The sequence below is a fragment of the Phacochoerus africanus genome, chromosome 1 (assembly GCF_016906955.1).
Source record: "Phacochoerus africanus isolate WHEZ1 chromosome 1, ROS_Pafr_v1, whole genome shotgun sequence".
NCBI classification, from domain to species: domain Eukaryota; kingdom Metazoa; phylum Chordata; class Mammalia; order Artiodactyla; family Suidae; genus Phacochoerus; species Phacochoerus africanus.
The window spans coordinates 134,625,161-134,641,386 of NC_062544.1; the positions used below are offsets into that span (position 1 = coordinate 134,625,161).

Sequence of the window (16,226 nt, forward strand, 5' to 3'; positions counted from 1 at the left end):
TTACCTCTCCTGGTCTTTTGCCACCTTCTTGAGGACAAGAAAGAGTCTAGGACTTTGAAATCAGTCTAGGTTTGAATTATGGGTCATTCACTTGCCTGTGTAGTTGTGTGACCGTGGATGAGTTAGTTCACTTCTTTATACCTCAGTTTTCTATTAAATGGGGATAATAATATTGCTTATCTCATAGGATTATTGCAAGGATTAAATTAGACCTTTTTTTTGGATGTGTCCTCAGCATGCAGAAATCCCTAGGCCAGGGATTGAACCCACACCACAGCCATGACCCACACCACAGCAGTAATAACACTGAATCCTTAACACACTGAGCCAGCAGGGAACTTCAAATTAGATATTTTTATAAAGTGCTTAAAAGTATACTAGCCATATAGAGAGTGTTTGCTAAATGTTAGCTGTTACTCTTAACATCCTCCTTTGCTGCTTCAGTTATCTAGTGCTATGTAACAAATCATCTCAGAATCTAGAAGCTAAGAATAATTATAAACATTAGTCATCTTTCATAGTTTCTGTGGATCAGGAATTAAGGCGCAGCTTAGTTGGGTGGTTCTGGCTTGGGATCCCTTACAAGGTTGCAGTGGTCTAGATGCCAGCTTGAGCTGCAGGGATGTGAAGGATTTCCTGGGGCTGAAGGACCCATGTTAAAGGCACCAGTTCTTCTCCATTTGAGTGTTTCCCTAGGGCTTCTGTGATGTTCTTGCAACCTGGCAGCTGGCTTCCTCTAGCGAGAGCAATCCAAGTACCCAGAGCAGAAGCCTCCATACCTTTTATAACAACCTCAGAAGTCAAGTACCATCCTTTCCTCCATGCTTAGTGTTTACACAGAACTGCTCTGATTCACATAGGAGGAAATTATACTGGAACATGAACCCCAGGAGACAAGGATCATTGGGGACAATTGTCAAAGCTGGATGCCCCCCCACCCATTTTGTTTTTCTGGCTGTGTCAGGGGCATGCGGAAGATCCTGGGTCAGGGATTGAACCTAAGCGTAGCAGTAACCTGAGCCACAGCAGTGACCACACCAAGTCCTTAACCTCTAGGCCACTAGAGAACTCCCTAGATGTCTTTTTTTTTTTTTTGCCTTTTCTAGGGCCCCACCCTTGGCATATGGAGGTTCCCAGGCTAGGGGTCTAATCGGAGCTGTTGCTGCCGGCCTACGCCAGAGCCATAGCAACGTGGGATCTGAGTCGCGTCTGCGACCTACACCACAGCTCACGGCAGCGCTGGATCCTTAACCCACTGAGCATGGGCAGGGATCGAACCCGCAACCTCATGGTTCCCAGTCGGATTCGTCAACCACTGTGCCACGATGGGAACTCCAGATGTCACATTTTAGTTTGTTTTGTTCTAAGAGAATTTGTACCAGTGAGAGGCTCTAGTAATCACAGACATTGGGATATATGCTAGATGCAGAAGAATTCCAAGGAAGAAATGAACCAAAGGAAATATTTCTTCAGCCTTATCCCTTGTATTTTCTGCCTTTGCCAGACTGAACCCACCTGGCACTTCTGTCTCATTTCAAGGTCCATGTACCTATAGCTTTTCTCTTTAAAAGTTTCTCCTCTCCACTTCACTTATCAACCTTCCTCTTAGAATTCAGCTCTTAGTGCTTCCTCTGGGGAAACTTTCCAGATTCCCTTAGGCTGTCACTGCTTTGTGCACTTTGTCTCCTTTAATGGACCTTATCCAATTTTTGGAAGTCGAGGCATCTCTAAGTGAGGGGGACAGCTGATAAAAAGGAACGAAACAAGGTGGAAGAAATTAGCATGGACGTTCTTTAACAGAAAGTTCCAGAAGAATTTTTTGGTGATCGTGGCATTTTCTCTCAGTGTTGTACAGCACAAAATCCACTAGCCACTTGCAGCTATATTGCACATGAAATGTGGCTAGTTTGACTGAGGAAATGAATTTCATTGAAGAACTCATGAACTGAATTTTAAATTTTATTTAATTTTAATTTGTTTAAATTTAAACACCCACACATGGCTAGTGGCAACTGTATTGTTCCACAGATGTCTTATGGGAAGACACCTGCCTCAAGAGAGTACAGGGGCAGAGAGAGTGGAGGCTAAGCTTTGCTACATAGAGCAAAGGCTCCTTCGGACTGGAAGAAACCACAATAAACTAAATCTAGTGCCTCTGAAGTGCTGGCCAAGTGTAATGGTGCCCCCCCCCCCCCTTAAGACTATTTATAATTTGAGCAGGATGCTTGGAACAATGAAATGGTCTAAAGATATTCCAAGACTGGTTCTCTTACGGCCAAATTGAGAAAAGTTTTTTTTTTTTTTTTTTTTAGGGCCACACACACAGCATATGGAGGTTCCCAAGCTAGGGGCCAAATTGGAGCTGTAGCCACTGGCCTACACCACAGCCACAGCAATGCCGAATCCTTAACCCACTGAGCCAGGCCAGGGCTTGAACCTGTGTCCTCACGGATACTAGTCAGATTTGTCTCTGCTGAGCCATGGTGGGAACTCAGAGAAAAGTTTTTTGGTTTTTTTTTTTTTGTCTTTTTGCCATTTCTTGGGCCGCTCCCATGGCATATGGAGGTTCCCAGGGTCGAATCGGAGCTGTAGCCGCCAGCCTATGCCAGAGCCACAGCAATGCGGGATCTGAGCCAAGTCTGCAACCCACAACACAGCTCACAGCAATGCTGGATCCTTAACCCACTGAGCAAGGTCAGGGATTGAACTCGCAACCCTGTGGTTTCTAGACGAATTCGATAACCACTGAGCCATGACGGGAGCTCCAGAAAAGTATTTTTTTTTTTTTTTTTTTGAAGGAGGGCTTTTGTCTACCTCTGCCACCTGGGGTCAGGGTCAGAGCCACTATCTTTTCAGAGGGTTAATATTTACAGTGCCTGTATCCAAATTCGCAGTTTCAACACCAGTCTAGATAATAGCCTTCTGCCCTCCCTTCGTTTCATGGCTTTGTACTAGGCTTTGAGAAGAGAAGATGGAACAATTCAGTATCTTTTCCTTGAAAAGCTCACAGACAAGAGAAGATAATAAACATGGCCACACACTAGCTGGTTGCCAGATGTTCTAGGCTAATGCTGCTATTTTGCCAGACTAGCTAGCTCTCTGTGCCTCAACTCTCCCATTTGTAAAATGTCAGGTCAGGAGAGGACTTCTGAGGTCTCCGCCCTCTCTGACTTCCTGGGCACTTACATAACGTAATCAAAATTATAATGATAATAATAACATCAGCCGCATTAGCAGAGCCGCATTATGAGTTCTAGGCATCGCGCTCCATGCTCCAGTGTCGTCATTTCACTCAATCCACAGGACTGTTTTCTTAACTCCCATTTTGTGGATAAGGAAACTGAGGCTACTTGAGTTTAACTAACTAGGTCACACAGTAAATGGTAAATAGTAAATAGCAGTTGGGTTTTAAATCCAGGGATTCCGTTGCCTAAGCTTCTAATCCCTTTGCTGTGTGCACTGCTTCTCTTCAAGGGTGGATCAGTGAGGAGTTCTGGATTCAAGCAGGGAGGTATTTTTGTCACGATTATTAGCAATGACTGTTTTTTGTGCGTACTCTGACCGCTATACTGTATACGGTGGTCCATACTAGCGCCCTCAGTGTACAGATGGGGAAGTGGGACTCAGGCTCAGTAAACTGCTCAAGGTCACACAAAGAGCAAATGACAGGGGATCATATCCCGGAGGTCTGCCCCCACCCTCTCCACCTCCAGCTCAGCTCCTGCACCTCAAGCGCCGGGTTAGGGAAGAAGCAGAAAGGCCGCCGCGGACCAGGACTGCGGGCTGGCTGGGTCTGCACGCCTCCGCCGCGCACGCGCTCTCGGGCTCCGGGTCCGGGCGCGCCGCGGGCGCGAGGACGGCAGCTGGGAGCGTGCGCGCGGTGACGTGCCGGGCGCCATGTTGGAGGGCTGGTGGTAGCGGCTCGGGGAGGTGCTCGCTCTCTCGGTCTCGCTCTCTTGCTCGCTTCCCCCGGCTCCCTTCGGTGCCCCCCCCGGTCGCCTGCGTGCCGGAGTGTGTGCGAGGGAGGGGGAGGGCGTCGGGGGGGTGGGGGGAGGCCTTCCGGTCCCCGGGAGACCCGCGGAAGGAGGCGGAGGCTGCGAGGGACTCCGGGAAGCCATGGACGTCGAGAGGTTGCAGGAGGCGCTGAAAGGTGGGGGTTGCTGCCCCCTCTCCCTTCCTCTCAGTCTTCGAGGCCCTCTCCTTTTCCTTTTGCGGCGGGGGGCTCCGCGGGCCTGGGCCGGGCTGGGAGGAGGGCGCCCTTCACCAGCTCCCCTCCCCCTCCCACCTCCCCAGGGGCGGGGAGCCCCGTGGGCAGCTCCCTCCCGCCCCGCTCTGGGCTTTGTGTCGGCCGCCGGCGTCTGGGCTGGGGGAGGGGAGCCGGGAAGCTTTCGCTGGGGCCCCGGCCCCTCTCGTACTCCCCGAGCCTGGGTCGTGGGCCCTCAGCCCCCTCCCAGGCGAGCTTCGTTCTCCATCAGGCCCCCGCACGCCGGACTTCGTGGGAGAGAGAAAGTAAAAGGTTTCGGGGGGTGGGTAGAGGGGCGGCAAAGCAACTTTCAAGTGTCTCGGAAAGCCTTTTTCGGGGCCTCTGAAGTCATTTCTTCACGCGCCCTAATTTTAAGGTGGTTGCCTTCCCCGCTCTGAATTGGCAGGCTGGCCTTCCATGCAACAGGCTTGGGAACAGTGGTTCTCAAACTTAGGATAGCGTGATTTCAGCGTTTTGAGAAATAGGCGTTTTTGGGAGATAGCTACAAAAGGTAGTTGGTGTTTCTTAAAATGTAGATTTATGAACGTACCCTAAAAACAATTTGTGGGCATCGGGATCTGGGGTTTGTATTTAATCAATCTCAGAAGGATCTGGTCTTGGTGTTGTTCCCTTGGACCACACTTTGAGAAGCATTGCATTAAGGATGGTTTGTGGAGAAATTGAGTGCCCCCTTTAGGACGAGTCTTGTTACCTGTGAAGAGGTACATTTGAAGTCGAGCTAGGAGAGTCAAGAGGTGGATATTTGGTTGAGAGGCTGATTTTTAAAAATTTTTAAATTGATGCTTAATATGAGGAAGGACTGGGAGGAAAGTTTGTTTTTAGAGGACATTGGAACTGGTTGGTGCACTTTGAGAAATACTAATAACTTTTCTTTCTTTCCTTATCTAGATTTTGAGAAGAGGGGGAAAAAGGAAGTTTGTCCGGTCCTGGATCAGTTTCTTTGTCATGTAGCCAAGACTGGAGAAACAATGTGAGTGAAAACACGTAGTCGTTGTTATAGTTCAATGTATCCTTCAGAATTGCTTAGACAAGGGACTAAAGTCTATTTCAGAAGCGTTGAATAATTCATCTGTCTAAACTGTACAAGCCCCAGTAATTTAAAGCATGTATTAAGTGTATATGCTTTATTTACTTCATAGTGCTCTATAATGAATTTTAAGAATTTGTTAAAATTTTCTTTGTGTGTTTGCACATGTAGTATTTATTATTCTCGAAGAGCTAGAGAAAGGAAGACTGCATATTCCATTATGACCACTTTTGGCCATAACAAACAGGCTTATTTCCAGAATTTTGTGGCTTTGATTCTGTTTCAGATTCTTTTGGTGGTATTTTCTCATATTGTCCAGTATTCAACCTTTTGTTGTTGTGTTTATATATGTGGGTGCTTGAAGTTTCACTTCTGTTTATTCTCTTGAGCTCTTAGGGTGATTATCTGACATATTCCAGATGCTACAGTTTTGACTATCCTGTAAACCTTCTAGGATAGCTAGCTTGTTAACATATGCTCAGCATTTTATTAGGCTTGTTTCCAAATGTTGTGAATCTGAAACTTATATGATGAAGTTTAGAACTGTTTCCAAAAGAACATTTTAGTTCATTGTTGTGTGTGTAGTTTGTTTGCCAGGAGTTTTCACACTGAGTCTACGTTTATTTGTAGAGAGAAGTGCAGATTTGGTGATTTACTTGTAATCTTTGTGTAAGGGATAGGGAGCTGGAAGGGGAAAGGTTTCTTTGGATGTAGTATTAAAAGGGGGGCTCTTTTTGGCTCCTCTATAAATGCCTAGTTTTAATTTTTTTTTTTTTTGAGATCTAATAGAAGAGTATTAGCTTCCGCAAGTGATGTATACTTGCTTTGGCTTTATTACCAAATGTTCGTTTCTCACAAGATTGCTTACATTTGCAACTTAGCCTTCTGATAACTAGCCTGATTTTAGAAAGAAAAAAACAAACAAACTATTTTAATGGTCAGGCAGGCAAGCTGAAACTCTTTAGTGCTTATTAAAATTACTAGTCATCTTAAGAATGTGACATGATATGTTCAATCTTAAATTTTTTATCTAGTACTTTTAAAAATGGAACCCTTTACGGGAAAAAAAAGGCTAATTTTTGCCTCAAAAGTACAGTAGCTCAGATACCTTGATTTAAAAAAATTGATGCAGAATGACTGATTTGTATTTGTATTGGTTGCTAGTGGTCCAGACTTTTACCTGTCTACAATATCAAGAGGAATAGCATTTTACTTTCAGAGTTTTGACAGACAAGATTATTTGGAGTTAAATACTTAAAACCTCTAGGTCTATACAAACTGCCTTCCCATTTTGATAAAATGCATTGACCGTAAATGCATAAGTAGTTGAAAGTTTCTATAAGAAAGCTTTTAAATATCCGTCTGACTGGATCACTAAGTGCCTGGGGAAATTTAACCTGATTTTTCTGGACAATTATTTTTCCTGATAGAGGACTTAAGAGGTCATCAGTTGTCTCAACCCTGTCTGTTGTCCACCCTCACCCTCCAATCCTTAGGGGTTTTTTTTACATTTACTAAAGTATTTTGTATAAAAATGATTGGTGGTGTTAGTTTCTTCATGGAGTTTGAAAAATATTTTAAAATTTATGATTGAAATGGTTTTTACATTTAGCTTTTATTTACCCTTTGTTGATTTTTTAAAAATCAATATGGGCATACCTTAATTTTTGATACATTAATTTGTAGTTTCTGTCATCATTTACGGGTAAACTGAGTTTGGTCTAACTTGTAACATTATAAACATGAGAGTGAAGACCTAAAGAATAGCAGTTCAGATCTTTTTAATGTTAGGTTGGATGGGTCCCTTAATATTAAGAATTCTGGGAGTTCCCTTCGTGGCTCAGCAGTTAATGAACCCGACTAGGATCCATGAGGATACCAGTTCAGTCCCTGGCCTTACTCAGTGCATTAAGGATCCGGCGTTGCTGTGAGCTGTGGTGTAGGTTGCCGACTTGGCTTGGATCCCTTGTTGCTGTGGCTGTGGGGTAGGTCAGCACCTGTAGCTCGGATTCAACCTCTAGCATGGGAACCTCCATATGCCACGTGTGGCCCTAAAAAGGAAAAAAAAAAAAAAATTTGGGACTTCCTGTTGTGGCGCAGCGGAAACGAATCCAACCAGGAACCATGAGGTTGTGGGTTCGATCCCTGGCCTGGCTCAGTGGGTTAAGGATCCAGCGTTGCCATGAGCTGCAGTGTAGGTCACATACGTGGCTCTGATCTGGCATTCCTGTGGCTGTGGTGTAGGCCGGCGGCTACAGCTCTGATTAGACCCCTAGCCTGGGATCCTCCATATGCGTATGTGCAGCCCTAAAAAAAAAAGACAAAAGACAAGAAAAAAAAATTCTGTAGTTCTCTTTGTTTTCATTGATACTTTATAGCAAGAAGCACAACAAGAGGTATGTAAACCTTTGTTTATGGACAAAAATTAGTGACAGCCTAGGCTATTTATCTTTCATTTAAAAAAAATTGATTTTTAGCTGTTTTTAGCTTCAGAGATATTCTAGAAGTTTAGGTTCTTACTGAGGAGGTTGTTGTAGGAAAAATTACAGAGCATTGGAACAGTTTTCTTTCTAGTCTATTAAAAATTACCTGTAAACATCTAATATGGGAAATTGGGAGATGCCAAGACATGGGTTATTGAATGGTATGAAGAGAAGATTCCTTGAAGCAATCCCCAAATGAGTTGCTTTTGGCTACTTCAAAAAATTATTTTTGTGTTGGTAAGTTTACTTTCTCCTGAAAATGGGACATTTCCTTGAGCAACACTTTTCTGAAGGTAACAGTAAATGCCAAGTATAAAGTACTGAATAAGCAGATACACATGTGGTAGGTTTCAGTCATGAATTTAAACAAATGGGTTTTAATTGCAGTTACTCTATTTGATGGCCAAATTATCCCATATTTGGCCAGTGGGAGCCTCTTCTACTTGTTTTCCAGAGTCATTTTGACTTGACCCTAATGGTTTTTGATAGCACCCTTACTTTTCTGTTATGAGAATATGTTCTAAGCTCATTCCTGTCCCAGATCTGTAATCAGCCGTTTCTCAAGAAGCCCTGTCTTCTTTAAGTGGGAAATGGTGTTTAAAGACTACAGCTTGGGTGCTAGAGAAGCTTTTACTGAGTTTGTCATTGTTTCTAGCCTCTTCAAGAGACAGAACTAGATAAACTACTTCATGAATCATACTTTAATTTCTTCCAAACCAGTAATCATGGTTCTTAGGGACACGGGTTGGTAGAATTAGGGTATCCCATAATTATTGACTATATCTAACAAAGTCTAAAAATCATACCAATACCATTAATATAATTACTAAGAACATAAAATTTTTACATATGGTCTCCCAATTTCTAGCTCCTGTATAGGAAAACTACTTGTTATCTACATTATCTGAGCATAAAGCTGTTAAACATAATTTTCCCTTTTAACTGTCACTTAGTCCTAATTTTACAGTGGTTAAGTATCCATTGCTTTCTACCAGTCTGTATATCAGTGTCCCTAGTCAGTTTGGCTGTCTGAAGCTCATTTTTTTGGGGGGAGGGTCTATTTAGGGCACATGGAGGTTCCTAGGCTAGGAGTCCAGTCAGAGCTGTAGCCACTGACCTGAACCACAGCCACAGCAGCGTGGGATCCCAGTCACATCTATGACTTACACCACAGCTCATGGCCACGCCACATCCCCAATCCCAAATCCCCAATCCCCAAATTGAGGCCAGGGATTGAACCTGTGACCTCATGGATACTAGTCAGATTCGTTTCTGCTGAGTCATGATGGGAACTCCTGAAGCTCATTCTTTAGTAGATTATTTAGGCAGGGCGCAGGAGAACAATATGTCTTGAGTGAGTTCTTGTATGTTGCTAACAGTTTGTCTATGCCCTTTATTCTTAAAGGTCAGTTTGGCTGTAAATAAAATCTTTGGTTTACGTATTTTGTCCTTGAGTAGCTTAAATGTGTTAATTCCAGTGTTTCCCCCCAATTTAGAGTTACTGTCAAAAAAAATCTGATAATCTGATTTCCTTTACCTATAAATCACCTATTCACCTTGCCTCGATTCCCAAAGGATGTTTTCTTTAAGGTGCAGTAGTTTTTCTAGACTGTGTTTTCGTGTTGGGCTTTTTGGGTCGGTATACTCAAGTATGTGATATGCTCTTTGAACATGTATTTTCACATTTAAAAGAAAAACTCAGGAAAATGATTCTTGAATTATTTCCTTTGGCTTTCTTTTTCAGGGATTTCTTGTATTTCTCTGTTGAATTATCTTTGCGTAACTTCAGTATTTTTTTATTTTGTCCCGGAGTTTTTCCCCTCATTCTTGTTTTTAGGAGAGAACTTTACTCAATAATGCTGTTTTTTTTTTGTTTGTTTTTTTGTTTTTGTTTTTGTTTTGCATTTTTTTAGGGCCACACCTGCGGCATATGGAGGTTCCCAGGCTAGGGGTTGAATCGGAGCTACAACTGCGGGCTGACGCCACAGCCGCGGCAACGCTGGGTCCCTTAACCCACTAAACGAGGCCAGGGATTGAACCCGCAACCTCATGGTTCCTAGTCAGATTCATCTCCTCTATACCACGACGGGAACTCCCAATAATGCTGTTTTTTAAAACTTCATTGATGGAAAACAGTTAACTTCATTTATGGAAAATATATGGTTTGGTAAATTTTGACATCTACACTCAGTGAAAAAAATCACCACACTCCAGATTGACAGTATATCCATTACTCTGAGAAATGTCCTCTTTCCCTTTGTAATCTTCCTTTTGTGTGCTCTCCTCCCCTCAGGCAACGAAAGATCTGCCTTTTGTCATTGTAGATTATTTAGCATGTTCTAGAGTTCTGTATAAATGGAATCATGCAGTATATTCTTTGCCTTTTTTTACTCAACATAATTTGAGATTGATCCATGTTGTTTAGAAGTCAACAGTTCATTCCTTTTACTTCTTAGCATTCATTGCATGAATATCCTACTTTTTTGGAGGTGAGGGGGGGTGTGCACCCGAGAAGTAGAAGTTCCTGGCCAGGAACTGAGCTGCAGTTGCATCCTGTACCACAGCTGAGGCAACACTGGATCCTTAACCCTCTGAGCCACACTGTAACTTGCAGATACCCTACAATTTCTGATTTGTTCACCTGTTGATAGACATTTGGGTTATTTCTAGCTTTTTCTTTGCCTTTTTTTTTTTTTTTTGGTCTTTTTGCTGTTTCTTGGGCTGCTCCCTCAGCATATGGAGGTTCCCAGGCTAGGGTTCTAATCGGAGCTGTAGCCCCTGGCCTACACCAGAGCCACAGCAACGCAGGATCCGAGCCCTGTCTGCAACCTACACCACAGCTCACAGCAATGCCGGATCCTTAACCCACTGAGCAAGGGCAGGGATCGAACCCGAAACCTCATGGTTCCTAGTCGGATTCGTTAACCACTGAGCCATGATGGGAACTCCCTAGCTTTTTCTTTGTTAAAAACAGAAACAAACAAAAAAAACCTGCTATGAACTTTTGTGTGTATGTCTTTCTATGCATTCTTTTTTCTTGGTTAAGAACCCAAGGGGAGTGGTTGGATCATGTGATAAGTGTATGTTTAACCTAAGAAATTGCCAAATTGTTTTCTAGTGTGATTGTACTAGTTTGCTTTTCCACCATTATTAATGGGAGTGGAGATCAGTTTCTCCACATCCTTTCCAACACTTAGTATGGTTAGTCTTTCTCACTTTAGGTGTTCTAATAGGTGCATTGTGGTTTTAATTTGTATTTGCCTAATGACTCATGATGTTGAGCATCTTTTCATGTATTTATTTGTTCTTTGTATATCTTCTTTAGTGAATTGTTTCTTCACATCTTTGTCCATTTTAAAATGGGGTTTTCTTACTGGCTTTTAAAAATTTCCTCCTTTGAAGGGCTCTTACTGCATTATCGTTTGTGATCATTTGCTCTTGTATGGTTTCTAGTTTAGTCTTAATCTCATGAAGTAATTTTTTTTCCTCTTCTAATTGTTGTATTCTGTTGCTTCATTTTTCTGAGTTTCTCTGATTTTGACTTCTGTCATTTTTCTGTGTCTTTAGCTCATTTTGAAATAGTGTAAGATTTTGATCTGTTTTTGAACAAGTCTTTCCAGCTTCTCCTTGCTATCCTGAGGGATGTTATTCTGGTCCTTACTTTCCTTTTTTTCTTAAAATGATTTTTTTTTTGGCTTTTTGCTTTTTTTTTTAGGGCCACAGCTGCGGCATATGGAGGTTCCCAGGGTAGGGGTCAAATCCGAGCTACAGCTGCTGGCCTACACCACAGCCAGCACTGAGTTGTGTCTGCAGCCTACACCACAGCTTGCAGCAATGCCGGATCTTTAACCCACTGAGTGAGGCCAGGGATCGAACCTGCAACCTCATGGTTCCTAGTCGGGATTGTTTCCGCTGTGCCACAACAGGAGCTCCTCTTACAACGATTTCATATTTGATTTGTCCTTGATATTTTTCTGTTGGTTCATTTTTATGTGATACCAGTTTTCCTGAATGTTGAGGAAGAGGCATGGTTCATAGTAGCTATTCCATAACTTCACAGAGCTCACTCATTGTTTTTGTGAAGTGTTAAGAATGTGGAGCTTGCTTTCAAAATTTCTGGACTCTGTTTTCCTATTTTTATTTGGACCTTATCTTTCCTTCATCTCTATTGTCCCTTTCTTTTGTCTGTCAGCTCTTTGCTTGGGAGCTCTGGTGGGTCACTTTCAGGAGCTCATGGGAGCAGGGCTGCTTCTCTCAGCATTAACTGGACGTCCTTTCTGTTCACTCCTTACTAGTGTGGGCAAAACTTTTCTTAGTTTTAGGTGCTATTCTCAGATTGATCTGCCATTATTTCTTGGGAACTACTGGCTCTTTGTGGTTCTCTTATTTGTAGGCCTTTCAGATTCACTACAGCTTGTCTGTTTTCTCTTGTAGAGATTCTCATAATGTACAGATTATTTGACCATCAGTTTTTCCTCATCCACTTATTTTTTGGGGGTTTCTGAGACAATCTTGTCAGCTAGTTTTGTTGCAAATGTTTTTGTTTATTGGTTTTGGTATTTGCTGTCTAGTTATGTCTGATATATAGGGTTTTGGATAGATGAAAAATTGTAGCACCTCTGCCATCCTCTCAAAATTACACTTTTTAGGAGAACTTTTTAAGCCAGTCCTTATTAAGATAGTAGTAGTACCTCATAGTATGAGTATGTAGTACATAGAAAACTTAGGACACTGCTTAGTAAACAGAGTAAATGATCAGAAAATTGTAGTTGTTTTTATGTTGATAATGCTTACATTGAGTTTGCATCCACCACCCCCAACAGTTTCAAGCTCTTTATGTTCAGCAATTTTGACACAGCAGTAAGAAAATAAAAGTTAAGTTACTTAGTCATGGTAGTGAACAACAAATCTGCATTATTGTAAGTAAAATTGCCATAAGTCCATGAGATCCATCTTCTGTGGGCTTCTTGGGAATTTTTGTTTTGATTAACATAATTTTTATTGAACACTTCAACATTATTTCTTTTTTTAAATAAAACTTTAATTTTAGTTTTTATTTTTTTAATGGCTACTCCTGTGTCATATGGAAGTTTCCAGGCCAGGGATTGAATCTGAGCCATACTGCACCCTTCACCACAACTGTAGCAATGCTGGATCCTTTTATCCACTGCACTGGGCCAGGGATTGAACCCGCATATTTGCAGTGGCCCCAGCGGATTCTTAACCCACTGCACCAACAGCGGGAGCTCCCTGAACATTATTTCTAAAATGTCAGTTTTAGACATATTACTGTCACATACTTTCTTACTGATTTTTCCCACGTTCGTAGAACATCTGTATAATTACTTACTTAATGCTCTTTTTTAGGTCAGCTTACTTTTTAACTTTGATGATTAAGATAGGACCATGAGGGAGTTCCCACTGTGGCTTAATAGTAATGAACCCAACTAGTATGCATGAGGATGTGGTTCAATCCCTGGCTTTGCCCAGTGGGTTAAGGATCTGGCATTGCTGAGCTGTGGTGTAGGCTGGCAGTTGCAGCTCTCATTTGACCCCTAGCCTGGAAACTTCCATATGCTGCACATGGGGCCCTAAAAAGGAAAAAAAAAAAAAGACCATGAAGAAAATTATAGTTGTTTTCATTTGTTTCATCACATATTGCTGTTAACCTGATGTGTTATGTATGCTGCACAAAATCTACTTAATGATGTGCTAGAAGCTAGGCATGCCAAAATCGTTTTCTTACTAGAATTAACCGCATCTTCAGTCTTTTTGGTGTGCAGGTGGGTTCGTATTTTCCGTGTTCAGTCCAGATTTTTACTAGTAGTTGGTTAGTCCCCTAATTTCATGAGAGTTAGCATGTGGTAATGTCATTTTTAGAAGGAGCGTGGCTTGATTTTGAATTTAACTTGGCAGCTTATCGGTGCAAATTAGGGCAGATCATTTGTGAGTTTGTATCCTCAGTTGAAAAATGGGGTTTACACCATATATTTGCCTTGGCTATGGTGAGGAATAAATGAGAATATGTAGCTGTAGACAGTAAAATTTGGGAGATAATAGAAGTTAGAATGTTCTCTCTGTTGAGCATGCAGCAAGTCCGGGGTACTGCATCCTGTGGAAGGAGCTCTGGTTTGAGAGTTAGGAGAGCACAAGACAGACCTGGATTTGAAATCCCAGCTCCACCACTTGATTACTCTGTTGCCAGGGCTGACTTCTCTGTGCCTTAACTTCCTTGTAAAATACGAGTAATAAATATATCTTAAGGATGTTGTAGAGATTCACTGAGTTTATGAGTGTATAACGTGGTGATTAGCACATGGTGACACTCCCCTCACCCCCTGCTACTATTTTAGTCTCCGTTAAGTCACTTAAATTACTGTGGGCCACACTTCCCTCAGATACTAAGTGAGGAGCTTGTAAAAGATGATTTCCAAGTTTCCTTCCAGGTCAGAAGCCTATAGGAGTCTATGTTTGTGATAGTAGTTGCCCCAGTGGTATTGTGATTAACAGTGATTAAAGGTGGGGCACAGTCACAGTGGTTCTTAAATGTCTACTGATGGTGAAGATGTTAACTGTTGGGAATGTGTTTGGTGACAGTGAAAATATTGAAAATCATTTGTCTATACTTAGATGAGGGAGAACAATCAGTGTTACCACTGACTCATGAGAACCACAAAGGGGCTTCCCAGAATGCCTGTCTTCACGTTACCTATTTGTACATGTGTGGTTTTTACCTTCATCTAGAGATGCTTTTTGTACCTTCCAGTGAATGAGGGTTTGTGATGCTTATTGTGGAATATTACTGGAAGCCTGTCACCAACTTCATGTTGCTTCAGAATTTCTTGTTAGTAAGAAGATAAGGAATTTATGGTCCAGAATTTACAGTGATTTATTTGCCTCTGTTTTGTGGACTGTAGGTTTTGGATATGGGAGTTTATTATTGGGGTAAGTAGGTGAGTGACGAGTGTGTGTGTTTGTGTCTGTCTACCTAAATCAATTTTTAGTATCACTAGCAAAAAATTAAATGATTAAAACAGTATGGACAGTTGAGTATAATGGCTGTTTTATTTAATATATATAGCTACAAAGGCATTATACTTTAAAATACCTAATGAATTTGAGAATGTTTTTCACATTTTCATTTTTGCTAGGCCCCCAAATGTGTTCAGTTGTTCATCCTTGTTCTGTCTGGTTTCACCCATAGCAATCCTTTCTGTATATCAGTCTGCCTGGGTTTTGTACTACTCGTGTGGAATCTACCTTGTATAGTAGGCACTTCTGTAATAACCCCAAACTCCATTCCTACCAAAATAGATTGAATGTTACTGAGAACATACACCATTGTAAAGCATATAATAGCTAATTTAAGTCACAATTTAGTAAAAGTATAGAATAATAGTAATAGTAACCCATTGCTTTTAAAAAAATGTGCCGTATATGTGGTAGTTCAATTACGGCTTTTTTGTTATCATCTACCAGTTTAACTTTGTAGAGGGGGGAGAGAAAGCATTATGAGAGGATTTACTCTAGAGTGAAGACACCCTTGGATCTGTATGTGTCGACTTATCTCTGTTATCCCTGTCCTTGACCCTAGGTTATCAGGCACTCATGGTTAAAATTCTAGTTTCATTCATTATAACCTATTTGAATGATCATGGTGGAACAAGTTTAGTCACCTAAGCTATCTTTTCTTCTGTTCCTCAGCTGAAAATGTGAATAACGATGCTTAGGTCTTAGAATTTTTTGTGAAATAGCAGGCATTCAACAGATCTTATATTCTTTTGTTTATACACTGTGATGTAAGAAATAAAAATTAGTAGTCAAAGTAACATTTATTTAATACCAGTTTTGATACCTAAAAGTTTTTGCAGCTTACTGAAATGAAGCCCTAAGTTTGAAAACATACCGACTAGTAATAGTGATCTCTCTCAAGATCCAAAAGTTCCCTAATCTCATCAAGCTGAGCAAGCTGTTCATTTGGCTTGCCAAAAGTTTGCTTCAGCTATTATGTTTTCTTTCTTTCCTAAAGCTAGGTCTGACTTAGATTCTCTCAGACATGCAGTACCTGTTCTTGTACTTATGGTTTGTCTGGCCTTATGGTTTGTCTGGCCTCGCTGCAGTGGGTGGGACCTCTTCAGTACTTTAAGTCTCATTCTAATGTTATTTTTTGTTTTATGTGGTGTTTTTCAGTACTTTTATCTACTTAGAGTCTTTGATTTTAAAATCTTTATGGTACTAGGACTTTCATATAAAAACTTTGTTTTGGGTTATTGTTCCTTTTCTTCCTAAAAGACTTTTAATGAACATTTATTTTGTACCAGACACTATCAAATGTTTTGATAATCTAATCTGATCTTTACTACTATTCTCTGGAGTAGGTGTTGCCCCTTTTTAAAAATAAGGATACTGAGACTTGCACAACTTAAATAATTTTAAGATTGTGCAACTGATG

The 16,226-nt window shown here is 41.4% G+C and overlaps 1 protein-coding gene across 1 annotated transcript in view; it reads left to right on the forward strand.

Annotated features, from left to right (window-relative positions):
• The first annotated feature begins 3,879 nt into the window (after positions 1-3,879).
• The window catches only part of PPP4R2 (protein phosphatase 4 regulatory subunit 2), a 51,927-nt gene continuing 39,580 nt past the window's right edge, over positions 3,880-16,226 (forward strand). Inside the window, exons 1-2 of the mRNA XM_047779242.1 lie at positions 3,880-4,150; positions 5,153-5,234. Of these exons, the coding sequence (XP_047635198.1) occupies positions 4,117-4,150; positions 5,153-5,234 (116 nt within the window). The 5' untranslated portion in view covers positions 3,880-4,116. The remainder of the gene's footprint in view (positions 4,151-5,152; positions 5,235-16,226) is intronic.